Source organism: Athene cunicularia (genome assembly GCF_003259725.1).
Source record: "Athene cunicularia isolate RWA chromosome 2 unlocalized genomic scaffold, athCun1 chr2_part1, whole genome shotgun sequence".
In the NCBI taxonomy this organism is placed as follows: Eukaryota; Metazoa; Chordata; class Aves; order Strigiformes; family Strigidae; genus Athene; species Athene cunicularia.
Window position 1 is genome coordinate 27,849,435 of NW_020799095.1, and position 17,664 is coordinate 27,867,098.

At 37.5% G+C, this 17,664-nt stretch overlaps 1 protein-coding gene across 5 annotated transcripts in view; it reads right to left on the reverse strand.

Annotated features, from left to right (window-relative positions):
- The window catches only part of ANKIB1 (ankyrin repeat and IBR domain containing 1), an 86,341-nt gene that overhangs the window by 33,944 nt on the left and 34,733 nt on the right, over positions 1 to 17,664 (reverse strand). For all 5 annotated transcript variants that reach the window (XM_026843777.1, XM_026843778.1, XM_026843774.1 and 2 more), the window contains exons 3-4: positions 14,763 to 15,063; positions 5,377 to 5,559 (exon numbers count right to left, since the gene is read on the reverse strand). In XM_026843777.1, the coding sequence (XP_026699578.1) occupies positions 5,377 to 5,559; positions 14,763 to 15,063 (484 nt within the window). The remainder of the gene's footprint in view (positions 1 to 5,376; positions 5,560 to 14,762; positions 15,064 to 17,664) is intronic.

A 17,664-nucleotide genomic window follows, 5' to 3' on the forward strand; every position in this document is an offset into this window, starting at 1 on the left:
AAGAGATCATGTATAAGAACATGTCAGAGAGACAGGGATACAAACAGCTGGGTGCCTGAATGATTATGATTGTGTGAATATACTGGAAAAGAATGGAAACAAAGAGTAAATCATCTTGACTAAATCTGAACTGCATTTTGAACTGCAACTGTAAAACAAGTAGCTTTGTCAGCACAACAGCACTAAATTCTTGAAAATCACATATATCATAAAAATATATCTTAAAAATACGTTAAACCTGCAATATATATGCATATTTTAGGACTTAGTATTTTATTCTGAAACCCAGATATGCTCAAAATTATACTTAACTGATTGGTTCTAGGTCAAACACTGGCAATATCTCCCTTGAGTAACAGACTGATATTATCTCATCTGAGCATTCCACACAAGCCAACAGGGATTTTGGGATACTGTGGTTTTTAAGAATCCTAATTTTATCTTTTTAAGTAAAGAGGGAAGTATTTCTTAAGAATGTGTTTGAAACTTCAGATATTTGTTTCATAAAATAATACATGAGCCCACAGAAGAAGTTGAAAGAAAATAAATTTTAGGCTGGCACTATTAAGGAGCTGAATCTGGAAATTCCAGAGTGAAGGCTTTATACAATGAAAATCCTTAAAAATGTTACTGTGTACAAGACATAGTCTTGTAGAGACTTGTGAAGAAACGCAGTCTTTAGTTATAAGGATGTATATCCTTTATGTAATGTCACAGAGGTTTGTTTTTAACTACTTAAAAACCGGATTACTTATTTGTGCACTGCCACATACTGTAAAGGATTTTGATTACAGCTTATGATGCTCAGAGAGCTTCTATTTGCTGTGAAGAAGGTATTGTTCAATATTAGCATCATTTATGTGATGATTTTGTAATATACTATTTCAGTTACTATTTTAATGCTTTGGTGATTTCTCACTACAGATTTCAACATTTTTGTATTTTCAAGAGCCCTTCTTAACTATTTTCTTCTCATTTTTTTACCACTAATACTTAGATATCATAAATTATGTAACTGTTTTTCTCCTGAAAGTACTTTTAATATGTAAGCTGGTTATTTTAACAGTTCATTTCAAACTATTATTCACTTCTATATTACCATTAGAATAGACAAGGGCAAAGTAACTGCTACAGTGATGACTATATAATTAAATGGGTGTCAAATATACTTCACGTAAATATCCTCCTTTATGGGTGAATGGAGTTCTATAGTTAATGGAGTCATGTATTAAAAAAATTATCTACACTCCTTTTAACTCATTCAAGTATATATACTTTAACTACTTGTAGTTAGTCCCCTTCTCTCCTTTCACTTAATAAACCATTCTCTATCTATAAATTACACTTTAATAATTTAGGTAACTCTTCTTATTTATGACATTTGCATTATATATATATTTATATCACATCAACTCTGGAACTGAAGAAAACCATTCCAATTACTATAGACTCAATAAATCTGTGATACATTCACCAGCCGTGTACTTCTACAGTATTCAGTGGCACATATGTAAAATAAACGAAGAAATTCTATACTTTGCTATTGCACAATGTATTTCAGTGAGTCTGACTAAGAGCCTGTTCTGGATGATCTGCTTTGAAGTACTACTCATTCCCAGGTGTTTCTTCTGTAAGTTTTAAACATTCTATGATGTGATTGAAATTAAGGTGCCTGTTACTTTCCAGGGATACATCACCCACACAAATATGCTCCCATGCTAGAATAATCAGCAAATTAGAAGACTGTGCAAATAAAACAACCAAAACATATAAAAGTAGTTTCAAAAATAATATCCATATAATTTAATTTTAAAATAGTCATATAATTTAGTGTAACTTCAATTAGATTTATAAGATAAATATAAACTTAGATTTTATGTAACAGAGATAATTTTTTTGTAACAGAGATAATTTTTTTGAGACTGTTCATCAACAAAAATAAAAGAATCAAGACAAAGAAGGTCATCCAAAATACACTCCTAGCTTGTTTTCTAAAACCCTTTCCACTGCCCACACATTATAGATGGATCTTCTTTTGCTATAACTAACTACAGTGTTAAAAGAGTCACACTTAAAGAACATTCTTAAAATAGTTGGCATTTCCATTTTATATAGGGAAATACAAATTATGTGTGTGTTGCTACATTGTTTTACTTCCAAACTGCATTTTGTGGAAACACACTGAAGAATCATGTTTGTGTTTCAAAACTATTAGGGCCTGTTTGCTTCCCGTCTTCAACTGCAGTCTCTAATTTGATCACTAAAAATGTTTGAGGTGTACTGAAACCAAAGTAAAATAGAAATGTTACTTCAGGGAGCACTGCAGTAAAATGAGATTTTAAAAGGTTGGGTAACTGTATGACAGAAATGGATTTTATTCAGAAACACTTGTGGAAGGAGTAAACTGAATTTCTGGAAGATGGATAGCTCTGCTGTCGGGCTCTCAAACTTTAAATGTGTGTCTACTCAGCAATCTGTATTTCTTGATGTTTGAGAGCCTCTGTAATCAAGGAAAGGTATGTGCAAGTTATTTCTTTCACTACTGTAAGTGTTTCAATTCTAAACATGAGCACTGATGTAACTTGGTAATATTTCAATGTGAAGAACACAAGAACTGGTTCTCAACATCAGAAACAAAGCTTTGTTATTACTCTAAATACACACTTAAATTCAATGACACTGCACAGAGCACTACAAAAATCTTTTGCTCTGTAGAAAAAGAGGATTATTTTTCTGCTGTAAACACGGCAGGTCTGGATTGGGAGGTATTGTGTACTATCATTCGAGCCACTACTGTGCGTATCATAAACACCAGAGTTAAGCCCGTCTGGCTATTTTGGCTGCAAAGAAATCCTCTTCATGGTTTTCAAATGTTTTATCTTTTCCTCTAACCTTCATTAAAGAGGTGAAATGAAATTACTTTGAAAATTCATTTCGTGGTGTTGCAAAGTTTTTTAATTCCTTATTAATGATTTTTTTTGTTTTGGAAGGATGTTTAAGGGTATCACCAAACAATTACAATCTAAACAATATGTTAAACAAGCATTTTGCACACTTGCTTCCCTCAGTGTTCAGTATTTTTTAAAACTGAAATTGAGAGAAAAAAAAAAAGAGGACCATCTTTGAGGGGCAATTGTGGTGAAGGATATGTGTTCTGGGGGAGGCTTTTCAACCACTTTTCATGCCCCATTAAGATAACAGCTGGAGGCATCACCATAGCCAGTGGTAAGTGCAGCTTTCACTGCCCGCCCCAGACATACATCCACAGACCTGGACAATGAGGACATGTAGTCATTTGGATCGCAGTTCAGTGCAAGCCTTTCTAAGGCTGTTTTTTTTCACAAGTGGTTTTGGCTACTCTAAGCTAAGATAGAAAAATTAACTTCCCCTGACTACATGCTCTTGGTGCTAGCACTTGTGCTGTTACAGTTGCACAAGAATTTAGAGAACTTATCCCACTGAAAGTCAAAAGGAAAGAGGAGGAAAAAGAAAAGACAGGAGCACATGAAAGCAGAATTGCTCTATGTGAAGCCCCAAGACCACCAACAGGTACCAAATTGCAGGCTGACATTTTTCAGCTTGTGATTCTTAGAAGATGTGGGAAAGCTGCCCTGGTATGTCAGATGGATATAGGTCTGCAGGCCTGCCTGTAGTTCAGTTCTCACATTCAACAACTTTGCTAAAAATAAGTCAAATGAGGAACAGAACTCTATCTGTTAACACTCAGTGAAGTGACCGCAAATTAATGAACCTTTTATGTGAGTCCCTTGTAACTATCAAGTCTTTAATCTGATTTTGCTCTGAGCATCTACCTTAGTCAGGAGACATTACTTTCTCTTGCCAAAATGCCTGTTCAAGTGCTCCTTGATTTGCCCCACCCATATTTGTAAATTCACTATTCTCTTAGCCATGCTGATGCACATGCCAGCAAATCCATGCTATAAATACAATGATAGAAACTATTCTGGTTAAATAAACCAATTACGTGTTACCACACTTTTAAAAACTTTTCCTTCATTCAAGCCAAATCATTGCTATGATCCAGTCGACAACATAACCATGCAAACAGTTCTACTTGAACAGCCAAAGGAGTGGTAAACTGCAATTGTGGCAGAAAAATGCAGCAGTCTTTTAAAGTGGTCTTGCCAACAAAGAAAATGTAATTTCAAACTATACTCTTAGAACAATTTGTGTGTCTATGTATGGGAATATTCAGAGAAACTAAAATGAGTTAATTACATTTGTTATTTCAATACACATTTCCAGTATATTAAAACTCATCTCAAAACCTCTCATCTAGGAATAAACAATCCAATTAAGCTTGTTTATATTTTAATTTATTCAAGAAAATTATTCAGAAAATTAATTGAACTGTATAAAGACTTTCTTACTTTCAAATAAAAGAGACCATGAATGGTCTTTTTCAGGGAAACAGCTGATTGTTCTAAGCCTATTCATATCTAAATCTGAATGAACTTTCTTTTAAGCATCATTAGGCCGTAAGTGGGCTAAACTAGTAAAAGGCAAGGCCATGCTACTTTTGAAGTGAGTAGCCATACAGAAATCTATTGTCCTTTAATTTACACAGAATTACTTCATAATATTTACTGAATCATATAATTTATCTGTGTCTTCCAATTTAGAATTTTAGTAATTAAAATCTGATAATGGATGAGGAAGGGAACTTTTACTCAAAATATTTTGGGTCAAATTATCCTTATCAAATAACAGCCTCCTGTAGGGCGTATCAGAATTCAAGCAAATTTGTGTCAGTGAATCATCTCTTTCAAAAACTGGCTTCAGAACAACACCTGTTATTACCTGTTTTTCATACAAGTTCTGGTATGCAGTAGCTTCAGGCATCATGTTATAGAAAAAGAAACTAAATTCAGTGTTTTGAAATTCTGCACTACTCATCTCTTTTCTGGTGACATTCAACACAGTCTAGGAACATCCACTACAACACATTCCCTACTCTATCCCACAGATTTTCTCCTTTTCTTACTTTCTCCTGCTCCTGTTTTCAGACAGAAAGGCATTTTAAGAAATAAAAGTATGTAAAAAATGTTTTAGAGAAACTGTTTCCCAGCTTACTGACCTCACCGTATTTCCTCCAGCCTCACAGTCTGCAACACTTTCAATACAATCCATGTAATTAAGTATATGAATAAAACTTCTCTTAAGTTTTGACAATATATTCATTATGTTGTCTGAGTTTAACTTGAAAGCTATAAAGATCTGTGTTAAAATCAAATGGTTTACAAATACACAGTACAAAGTACAGTACCTACTGAAATATTTTGCAGAATTTTGTCACAGTGTAACTGCCACAAATATGAATGTGTAAAATATCCCAAATTTAAAGTATCCTCTGACCTCTTTTTTGTCTAAAGCAGCATATTCAGCTTCAATGCTTTCAGCTTCAGGATCACGTGAAAATACCATTCGAGATTCCAGGTTAAGAGCCAGCTCTTTGTGGTGTTGCTTCTCTGCACAGTCACATGGGGTATCTTTATTTTCATTTTCTGCAAACAAATCTCCACCATGTTTTACTAGAAGCTGAAAAGTAAAACAGAAAAGTAAACAGTTATTAATTACCAAGTCTAATAATACCCTGAAGAAAAAACATGTCAGGTAAGAAGAACAAAAAAAAAATACAAGCAAGGAAAACATAAATAAAAGACAAATATAATAGCAATGGTCTTTGGGAAACAAAGATACTTTGTTGTTATTAAATAAATTACTGCTTGATTTCATACACAGTTATACCTATATGCACCATAATTCTGTGGAATCACAAAATCTCAGAAATATGTTACAAGGCAACGTTGTACAATATGTCTCTGTTGGGTTTCAAGTAGTAAAATTCTGCTCTACTGATATGGTCAGTGCTCCATAGAAAATGAGGGGCCTCAGGTCCTCAAGCACCTGGCAAGATGGAGCTAGAAATACCTTTAAATATTCTTTATATATGGGTATAACTCCACCATTCTTCCCAGCACTGGTACATTGGTAGTGCCAAAATAGGAGATTTCATAGGTAAGAGGGAAGATGGGGTACCAGTTCACAGTTTGCACATACTACTACTGGTAGGTCTACCTTATTTTTGACATGAGAAAAGTGGAAGAAAATAATTCTAATTCTGATAATGCTAACATGGTCTAGAGTTGTGCCATTCTGCCAACCTTGTCTCTTGACAGTAACCACCCAGAAATACAGCCTCTAGCTAATAAACACTAATAGTGCTGCACTCATTACCTTGCCAACCTTGCCTTCTGCCATAAACTAATATGATACCATAGAACCATGGAATCACAAAATAGTTTGGCTAGGATGGGACCTCAAAGATCATTTCATTGCACCCCCCCTGCCATGGGCAGGGACACCTCCCACTAGACCAGGTTGCTCAAAGCCCCGTCCAACCTGGCCTTGAACACCGCCAGGGAGGGGGCAGCCACAGCTGCTCTGGGCAACCTGTGCCAGTGTCTCACCACCCTCACAGTGAGGAACTTCTTCCTTATATTTAATCTAAATCTACCCTCTTTCAGTTTAAAACTGTTACCCCTTGTCCTGTCACTGCAGACCCTTGTAAAAAGTCCCTCCCCATCTTTTCTGTAGGTCACCTTTAAGTACTAGAAGGCTGCTAGAAGGTCTCACTGGAGCCTTCTCTTCTCCAGGCTGAACAACTCCAACTCTCTTGGCTTGTCCTCATAAGGGAGGTGGTCCAGCCCCCTGAACATCTTCGTGGTCCTCCTCTGGACCTGCTTGACCAGGTCCATGTCCTTCTTATGTTGGGGGATCCAGAGCTGGACACTCATGGGAGCAGAGTAGAGAGGGAGAATCACCTCCCTTGACCTGCTGGTCACACTTCTCTTGATGCAGCCCAGGATACAGTTGGCTTTCTGGGCTGCGAGCACACATTGCTGGCTCATAGTTTTTCATCCAACACTACTCCCAAGCCCTTCTCTGCAGGGCTGCTCTCAATCTACTCATCACCCAGCCTGTATTTGTGCTTGGGATTGCCCTGATCCATGTGCAGGACCGTTACTTGGCCTTGTTGAACTTCATGAGGTTCACACAGGCCCACCTCTCCAGCCTGTCCAGGTCCCTCTGGATGGCACATCCCTTCCCTCCAGCGTGTTGACCGCACCACAGAAAACTTGCTGAAGGTGCACTCAATCCCACTGTCCATGTCACCAACAAAGATGTTAAACAGCGCCAGTCCCAACACCAACCCCTGAGGAATGCCACTTGTCACTGCTCTGCACTTGGACATGGAGCCGTTCATTGCAACCAGCCAGCCAATTCCTTATCCACCGAGTGGTCCATCCATCAAATCCATGTCTCTCCAATTTAGGGTCAAGGATGTTGTGCAAGACAATGTCAATGCTTTCACGAGTCCAGGTAGATGATGTCAGTTGCTCTTCCCTTATCCACCAATGCTGTAACCTCATCACAGAAGGCCACCGAATTTGACAGGCATGATCTCCCCTTAATGAAACCATGTGTGGCTGTCACAAATCACATCTTTATTTTCCATGTGCCCTAACACAGTTTCCAGGAGGATTTGCTCCATGATCTTGCCACAGATGGTCAGGCTGACTGGCCTGTAGTTCCCTAGGTCTTCCTTTATTTTTTTTTTTTTTTTTTTTTTTTTTTAAAAAAACCAGGGGTTTAGTTTCCCCTTTCCAGTCATCAGGAACTTCACCGGACTGCCACAGCTTCTCAAATATTATGGATAGTGGCTTAGCCACTTCATCTACCAGTTTCCTCAGGACCTGTGGATGTATCTCATCAAGTCACATGGACTTGGGCACATTCAGATTCCTTAGATAGCCTTAAACTTGATCTTCTCCTAGGGTGGGTGGTTCTTTAGTCTCCCAGTTCCTGTCTTTGCCTTCTGCAACTTGGGCAGTGTGGCTGAAGCACAAAAGTCATAGAGTACCTCAGCCTTCTCTATATCCCGGGTAACCAGGTCTCTCACTTGCTCACAGAGTGGGCCCATGTTTTTCCTAGTCTTCCTTTTATCACCAATGTACCTACAGAAGCTTTTCGTCTTGCCCTTGATGTCCCTGGCCAGATTTAATTCTATCAGGGTTTTGGCCTTCCTAAACTCATCCCTGGTTGCTCAGACAATTTCTCTGTATTCCTCTCAGGCTACCTGTCCTTGCTTTCACCCTCTGTAGGCTTCCTTTTTATGTTTGAGCTTGTCCAGGAGTTCCTTGTTCATCCATGCAGGCGTCCTGGCATTTTTGCCTGACTTCCTCTTTGTTGGGATTCATCATCCTGACCTTGGACGAGCTGATCCTCAAATATTAACCAGCTTTCTTGGTTCCCTCTCCCCTCCAGGGCTTTATCCCATGGTACTCTATCAAGCAGATCCCCGAAGAGGCTAAAGTCTGCTTTTCTGAAATTCAGGGTAGTGAGATTACTGTGCGAACTCCTAGCTGCCCTAAGGACTCTGAACTCCACCATTTCATGGTCACTGCAGCCAAGGGTGCCCTTAAGCTTCACATTTCTCACCAGCCGCTCCTCGTGGGTGAGAACAAGGTCCAGCATAGCACCTCTTCTTGTTGGCTCCTCTATCACGTGGAGAGGGAAGTTATCACCATGGCATTCCAGGAACCTCCTGGCTTGCTTATGCCCTACTGCGTTGTCCCTCCAACAGATACCAGGGTGGTTGAAGTCCCCATGAGGACCAGGGCTTGTGAACGTGAGGCTGCTCCCATCTGTCTACAGAGGGCCTCATCCACTCGGTCTTCCTGGTTGGGTGGCCTGTAGCAGACCCCCACTGTAATGTCTCCTGTCCCTCTCTTCACTTTCATCCTGACACATAAGCTCTGGGTTGGCTCCTCATCCATCCCCAGACAGTGCTCCATTCACGGCAGCTGGTCACTGACATAGAGGGCAACACCACCTCCTGGTCTCCCCTGTCTGTCCTTCCTAAAGATCCTGTATCCTCCCATTCCAACACTCCAGTCATAGGAGCCATCCCACCACATCTCCACAATGCCAATAAGATCACAGCCTTACAGGCACGTGCATGTCTCTAACTCCTAATCCAACAACAAATGGCACAGACTTTAAAGGCTAACAGTGAACCATTTTGCTGATTTATTATGATATCTTTATAACATGTAATAAACTTCCAATGATTGAGCACCCAGGACAATCATTCACTACTAAAATGATTCATCTTATTTCTAGATAGAACTAAATTATATAAACATTATCTTGCCTTCAGACCATGATGGCTGTAACAACACTATCCTGTATTTTTAGCCAGGATATTTCAAAACTCAGCTTCTAATTTTTCTGTTTCTAAAAAAAACCCCCCAAACCAAACCAAAACCCAAATTATCTGTTCTCCACATAAACCTTTTAGATCATGATCAATCACTTCTTACTTTTCAGCCGACTGCACTTCCTTCACCTGCCACTGTAAAATACAGAATATATTTTGCAAACCTGGAATGATTCTTGTAGATTGAGACCTTTTCCCACATTCTCCAAAATAAAATAAAATATAAACCCTAAAATAATACAAACCACTGTAATATCAAGATTTAGTTGAGAAGATATTAGTGTCATTAAGTATGACACTGTATTTTATCTTTATAACAGAGTATCAGGCAGAAATAAAGATAACATTAGGTTAATTATCAATATACCCAGTCTACAGTTACCTTGTTCTATTTAAATTTCTTAACATTGCTAAAACTTTGTTAAATGGAGTTTCACATTCTGTCTGTACATTTTAAACTCTTAACAGAAATTTACTGAGTTAACTTAGACACCTACAAGACTGAGGAAGACAAACAGTAAATATCCTTGAAACAACACTCCATAGACCTATGCAGGAAAGATCTAATCCACAAGATGAGGAGTATGGAATCAACAAGTTTTTAATATGATGCCATATTTTTCTGGAAGCACTAATAAAAAGGCTTAGGTCTCTTAAGTAATTAAAAGGAGATTAATAATTTAAATAATCATATTAATAATTTAGACAACTGCAAAAATGCCATTTAATATGCCAAATACACTGTGATATATTGGAAAATATCTACACAAAATCAAATCTATTCAGCATGAAAGTCAGGTCCTTTTTCTATTCAGTATTTTGAGGTAAACACATTAACTCTGCCCAAACTGTCTTTAGCAATAGGTTCCACACGGCTGTTCATCTCAAAGGACAAGTTTAACACATGTGAATGGAGTTGTATCAAGACTGCACATTTGACTATCAACTCTAAACAAATCAACTAGTAGGTGGTTCACCCACAAGAGACTATGTTTGGTTTTTCCTTTCTTTATGTGGGTGTGGTGGGGATAGGGGAAGATACAAGGCTGGGGTTTTCCTGAAAAGTTATGAAAAAGAAGGAGACAATTACAGGAATGCTGCTCTGAAGTGAGAGTAGCCACCACAAAACTGGGCAAAAGGTGTCCCTGGGGTTCTAAGTAACCTTCAGTTTCCTGGAGAGAGGGAAGATGATTTGAGTATTAGGCAATTCAGGTTTTTATCTTTTTCTTTTGTTGAAGATTTTAATCCTCAAATACTTCCAGAAAAAGAAGAGATCACTTAATTTTTTTACTAAGCTCCGTTTCAGGCTTTACAAAATGTAGTGTTCCTGTTCATAATCCTGTTCCTGCTGAAGGATTTAGAAGGACTACAGACTATACTGGAGGATTTAAGGTATCTCAGATACTAATCTTAGGATCCAAGATCCTCTACCGATCCTCTACCCTATGGTACTGCACAAAATTAAGTTTGAACTTGGGGGTGTACTCTATGTGTCTAATATAGAAACCACAACTAGTTGGACTACGTTACTGTGTCCCAACTCTGGCAAATATCAATCCATGTGGATCAGACTGTAAATTATTCTTCAAAGACAAACTGAAAGTAAATTAGAGTCAGAAATGGTTTAAATCAATTGAACAGTACATATTGTCATGATAATATAACCCAGTTTATATAATTAAATGGAGAACTAGCAGTCTAGTAGCTGGATTCATCTAATGAATCATATCACAGACAGTAAGAAATAGAATGATAACTCGTGAAGAAACACAAACGATGAACTTTCATGATGAGTTTAAAACCAATTGATTTTCCAGCCTGCAGTTAAAAGCTGAAGCCCAGCTCCAGAACTACAATTTACTCTGCAGTGACTGTGATTCTTTCCAACATTATATTCTGCCTGGATCTCACTTACATAGTTACTTACTATGACCCATATGCTTCATGCTTTTGAAACAAACTTATGCACAACTGTGTCTACCTCTAATACTACTGTATAGCCCCATCTGAGGGCATGAAGGTAGAATAATTGAGGCAGAAGACTTCTTGCTCAAATCCCTTGTAAATCTGAAGCCTAAGTTGCTTGTGGATCTCAAGTGTAGAGAGACAGAATACAAAGAAATAAGAATTTCTCTGGATAATGCAATTGCTCTTTTTTTTTTCCCCAGTACATACTGATATGGGTCCAACTGTGAGCACTTTACAAATCAGTGTAATAGGCAGAATATTTCACAGATGGGAGTAAGCAAGATTGTAAATCCCAGAAATTGAAGCATGTTACAAACTGGTTACTAAACTTCTCTTCTGTTTACCATTTCTCTACCAAAAGCAACCATTCTCATGTCAAATAATTTTATGTAAGTGTTTTTCACCAGCTTTGCTCCAAGAGGTCATTAAATGATAAATCCTGATATCTCCGTTTTCTGATATGACACGCACATTTGTCCTCTAATGTACAATAATGTTTAAAAGCAAACGGAGCTTCTGTGGGAGGGCAAGATAGAACAACAGTGACTGAAAATGTCTGTAGCCAGAATTTATCAGGCAGCTGGATCAAACAAGTGGCATTAAAAAAGAGAACAAGAGAAAAGCACACAGTCCTTTGCAATTAATATTTTTGTTTATCAAATATAAAAATAATTAAAAGTTGACAAGATAAAAGCAGTATTAACATAGACCTAGGAGACAGCCTGATACTTGTTTTGAAATCAAACACACCAAAAGAGGCACTAAATCAATCACATAACTATACAAATAAAGAAAGATTCATTCTAGTTGACAGGAAGAGCCAGGCAATATCTGTTCTGTTACTCAGTTACCATGTATATAATTAGCTGAATCTGAGTATAATTCAGCTAGCAAAGACTGCAGGTGACTTGCCTCCCTTGTGAGAATCAGTTAAGTGTGTAAATAATTTCTAGAAACATGTTGAAGACAAACTGCTAGCATGGAGCTTGTGGAGTTGTAACAACATGGAGCAGAGGAAAGAGGGGCAAGATTCAGGCTGTGATACTGGAGGTTAAGTATCAGCATCTAACAGCAGCATCCTCTTAACTCTCTCAGTACTGAGTAGGGGACCAGAGAGACAAAGGCTTATGGCATAAGGAAGCTGAGTTTCCATTTATTACAAGCTCAGAAAACTAGGAAGGATGATCTTTATACTAGCAGAATGAAAAAGTGTTGGCTATTGGAAATAAAAAGACACTATCTGAGCTTTTAAAGAGAAGACTAATGAAAAAACAGAAGATAAAGAAGAGTATCCAGTTTGAGATGGTGCACAGCTAAGGCTGAGGAACTGAAATGATAAATTTTAAATGAGAATTTTCAGACAATGTCTGGCAACTTGACAGAATACACAGTAACAAAGTAAAACCACAGAACATATTATGTGAGAATCACAGAGAATTTCACAGATTAGAAGGGTGGTGTTATTTACCTTTTTTTTAAAAAAAAAAACACCAAACACAGATAAACAAACTAACTCTATGGACAAATACCAGAGAATCCCAGTGGAATACAATTCTGGACTTAAACAAAGAAAGCTTTGATGGCCACCTGACCAAAACTGTAACAATAAAAGTGACATGGTGACCAAGAATAGAAATGCTGCAAGGGCAGAAACCACCAAAATAAAGCGAACTGTGCCTCCCAAGTATATTGAGAAAATGCTATGATAATACATGATGCTTAAATTAAAATTTCAGACTAGTGACTGAGTAATAGACAAAACAGTTGGCAAACACATGAGAGGAGAAGCAACTCCTGAGTTCATCCAGAGTAGTCTACAAGACCTAATTCTTAATGTTACCATCAAAGAACCACACAATTCCCAAAATGTACTTAGATTCACTGTTCTTGCAGAAGCAGAACAGAGACAAATAATCCACTGCCTACTTTCAAAAAGTGGTACTAAATAAAAGCATGGGAAAAAATTCTAGAAGCATCAGAATGATCTGTGAAGGTACAACAACTGGACGTAATTGTACGGGAAACAAGAAGCTGAAGTTGTCTCCAGATGAAGAATATGTAAAGAACAAAGTCTGAAAAAGGTAAATGTAAAATCACAATAAAGAAGGCTCTGAACATTTTTTGAACAGTGTGCCAAGTGCGTAGCAACTCAGATTAAATAATTCTAAAACATCACACACAGTAAATCTGTCAATGTTTAAATGTCACTGGACAAAGTGCAAAAGCAATCTCAACATAAGGCGGAAAAGTGATATAATTGTTGGAGTCCAGGTTCTCTGTGCATGTACCACACATGCTTCATGAAGGACACACAAGAAAGTCTGTTTCAAATTGAAGTCTCAGCACAAGAGATTCTAGAACAAGCAATAAACCAAATACTAATAAAAATACCCAGCACCAGATGGTACTTATTCAGGAGTCCTAATGAAACTCAAATATGAAACTTCTGAACTATGCAACTTACTGCCTAAATCTGTCAGGTGCAAGATTAGAAGGTGATAAAAGTAACATGAATACCAAAAATAGCTCCAAAGAAAATCAGAAAAGCACAGGGAGAGTGTCAGTTTTTACTGTAGAGAGAGGTCACCAGTGAAGTCCCACAGGTGCTGGGACCTGACTGTTTAAGATACACAGAAGTTATCTACAAAATCAGGTGAATAATGAGGTGACAAACTCTGCTGATGATACTAAGTTAATGAGTAAAGTGTAGTCTCAATAAACAAGAAGTTATATACAGAAGGAAAATAACCTAAATTTTACATGTAAATGCTGAACTCTGAATTAATTGTAACCATTGAAAATACAAATCTTGATGTTATAATAGACAGACTTATGAAAATATTAGCTGGTTTTTAAAATGTTAGATGTCTGCTCTTGTGTTCTTTAAATTAAATTACCAGCACAATTAAATACTAGTCCTTATTACTTGGAAGAGTTTAAAAATAACTTCGATGGGAGATCTTCAAAGTCATTATGATTCCCAATTACACAGTACTATCCACTACTTCTACAAACATTAAAGTAATTTTTAATTTGTAAAAAAGTAATTGTATTTAAGTATGTTAGCACAAATGTATGGTATCATCTAAAAAAGCTAGGCACTGCAAATTAAAGACACCAAACCTGTTCTTGAAACAGCACTTCCCAGTCTCAGCTACAAAGTAGAATAAAAAGAGCTCTGATTTTCTCTTACACATATAGATATGCCTATGTCTACCTTTAAAGCTTTTTCTCCAGTATTACAGTCTTGTAATTATTTACAATTTTTATACGCCCACAGAAGTCTTATGTCATGAAGTTAATGTATATGTAATTTAGTTTTTTCATTGTTCTCTACAGACAGTACGTTTTGGGCTGTTTATCTTTGTCATTCTGACAATTAATGAAAAACAGAATTAACTCAATATATCAGATCTTTTCCCCTGAAACAGCTTTGTGAAACACTGTGCATGTCATTTACTAATAGCAGTATATAGGCTTGTGATTTTACCTCGACACAGGTTTTCATCCCTGAGGCAGCAGCATAGTGCAAAGGTGTATTTTTTTTGTTATCAACAGCATCAATGGCTGCTCGTTCATATTGTCCCTCATCCAGCTTTGCTCCCTTCCATTTCAGGATCATTTGCAGACAATCTGCTCTTCTGCAGTCATCTTCTGAGGGTCGTGTCAGGCGAGGATGAAGAGCTCCTTCTGAGATCATGATCTGAGGTCCCATACACAGTAAGTGCATAGATGTCTCATTGTGCACATTCCGTTTATTTGGGTTACCATCTCTAACAAAAAGGAAAGTTCTGCAAGTGGGAAGAAAATAGAAGAAAAATAATTAGCACACAATTCCACTAATCTCCTTGAAGTGGGAGGGGTCTATTATGACAGTGCTCTTTCCTTCTTGCCAAGACTTTGATAGCCATGTTAGTGGTAAACATTAATAGATAATTGCTACTGGACAGCTCTCCTCCATTCCTTTTACGAGTCAAGAGCCAAGATCTAGATGAATTACTGAAATATATAATTACTTTGTCAGTGTGTGTCAAATTTTAGTTGGCAAAGTTTATTCTACAATTCTTTGTTGTACTGCAATAAAAGTTATTGATTTACAAGATTGATGAAATACTTTCTTTTTTCTACTCTGTGTCCTGAATAGTAGTGCATTTGGTAGTCTGCAAATAGATAATGCCAGAGTAAATTCTTAAAAATTCATTCTCCTTTCCTATATCTTTAGTCAGATGTCAACTCAGTATTTACTACTTCTTGAAAGTATATAAAATACTTTTCCTTGCTAGCACTGCGTGCATTGAGGAAAGACTCTATTTGCTTTCTCACTCCAGAATATATGGAAGTGCAACAGAATGCAAACCCTCACCTATGCAGATGACAGAGGCTGGCAAGAATTTTAAGTCTTCTCTTGAATGCTTTAGAGGCAGTTCAAAGTGGACAATAAACTATACTGACAAAAAGGATCAGATTGGGAATGAAAGGGAAACAACAGACTGATTCCTGGAATCACAACTCTGATTCCTGACAGCTCCTGAGACAAAGCAGCTTTCTGCTGCTTCTTGCCATCAAGGAATTATAGAACTACAACCCATTTCTGAAATGGAAGAACTAAATCCAAACTTGTTTTAGCCTTCTGAGGTATACTAAAGTAGTATTTTTCTTCTTAAGTCCCTTAAGAGTGAATGGTAGGAAATGGCAGAGAATAAAGACCATGTCTTTGTAGGACTGGGGTCAGAGAGACAGCAATAGTGAAAAAACTCTGTGCAAAGGTAGGAAGCACAGTTCCTAGAGAGGTAACACCAGGCTAAATCAGAAGCACGGCACATACATTCAAGAAGTCACTGTGGAAACACTTGCACTGTTCCCATAAGCCCCCTCACACACAAACCCAGCAGAAGTCACTGTTCTTCTCTTCTCCAGGCTGTTCCCTGACTCCAAACAGTTTGCAAGTATGGAAAAACCAGTTATTCTGGAACCCTCATTAAGTCAATACTGGGGACCAGCTTCCAGCCTCCCTGCCCCAACCACTAAGACAATTTCAAAGATTTTCAGTTTAAAACAGGCAGCTCAGCAACCTGAAGGCAGTCACTGTCTAATACAAAAATCAGACCACATTGCTCTTGGTGAACAGCAAAAAGCAGAACTTGGTAACCAAACTGACAAAAGAAAATATTATTTACTTCAGTTACTGTTCATGCTACAGTTACAAGTGTAAATGCCACCTCCCTTTTCTGCTGTCCCTGAATACATCCCATCAGGTGCTACACAGTACGCCTCTCTCTCTCAGAGTTCTCCCATGCTTTGTTCAGGACAACAAATAATCCCGGAACTGTTCTATTACTAAAGGAAGAGGCTATACCAGGTAGGTGTGGAATCCCCCTTTTGGACACTACTGAAAACAGACTGGGTAAGTATTTCAGTAGAAAAAGTTAGGCACAGTTGAGCTGGTCCTGTGATGGAATGATGCCTTAATGATAGCTGTTTAGTCAGTTGGATTTCTGTCCTTCCCTCTGAAAAATCTCTGAGCAGTTTGAGTTCAAAATGAAACATTACTAAAATACTGTTCTTCTATATTAGTGGTAACAAAGTATTCAGAAGAAAAGATAAAACCAATACAGTGTCCTCTATGTTGCCCTATTTTGGCAGCAAAATTATTCCTTAGAGAAATCTCTCTTTCCATGATAGCTGACATGATAGATACATTTGTTAGTAAACACGGATATGCCAAACTTGAGATTAAAGATGTTGCCAAAAAAGTGACAGCACATTTTGTTTGCTTGTTTTTTTTGTTTGTTTGTTTGTTGTTCGTTTTGTTTTGTTTTTTTTTTTTTTTCCCCCAGAGGAAAAGTATTTAGTAACATAGGGGAAATGCTTCACAGAAAATGACATGAAATGATAATACTAACCAGTATAAAACATAATCTAAAATTAATTTGTTTATTTGAGTCAGCTTGGCATAGTATGAAACTAGAGACAAAAAGAAAGGAGGTGAAGGAAAGTGAAAAAAAACAGAAGGAAGGAAAGGAGGGGGAATGATAGGGAAAGGCAAAAGAGGAGTGGAGGCGGGGAAGGGAGGGAGGAAGAAATGCAGGCAGGAGTAACTCATTGGGAATGAGGAGATGAATTCTATAGAGGCACTTAGATATGAGAATGCTAGATGCCTTAGGTACGAGGTTTTGCATGCAAAGCCTACATATAGAAAATACAAGGCTAAATGTCAGTCATTCTTGGTCTCTGTATGATGTAACTTTGGAGACTCACTAAAGTCTGAGTTCCTTTACTTTTGCAGTAAAATCTGTTTTATGGTACATCAGTATCTTTTCTTCTGTTAATTCCCTTTCATATAATTTCATTTGTTATGTTTTCACCTCAAGTAAAGATCACCCCCAAGTTAG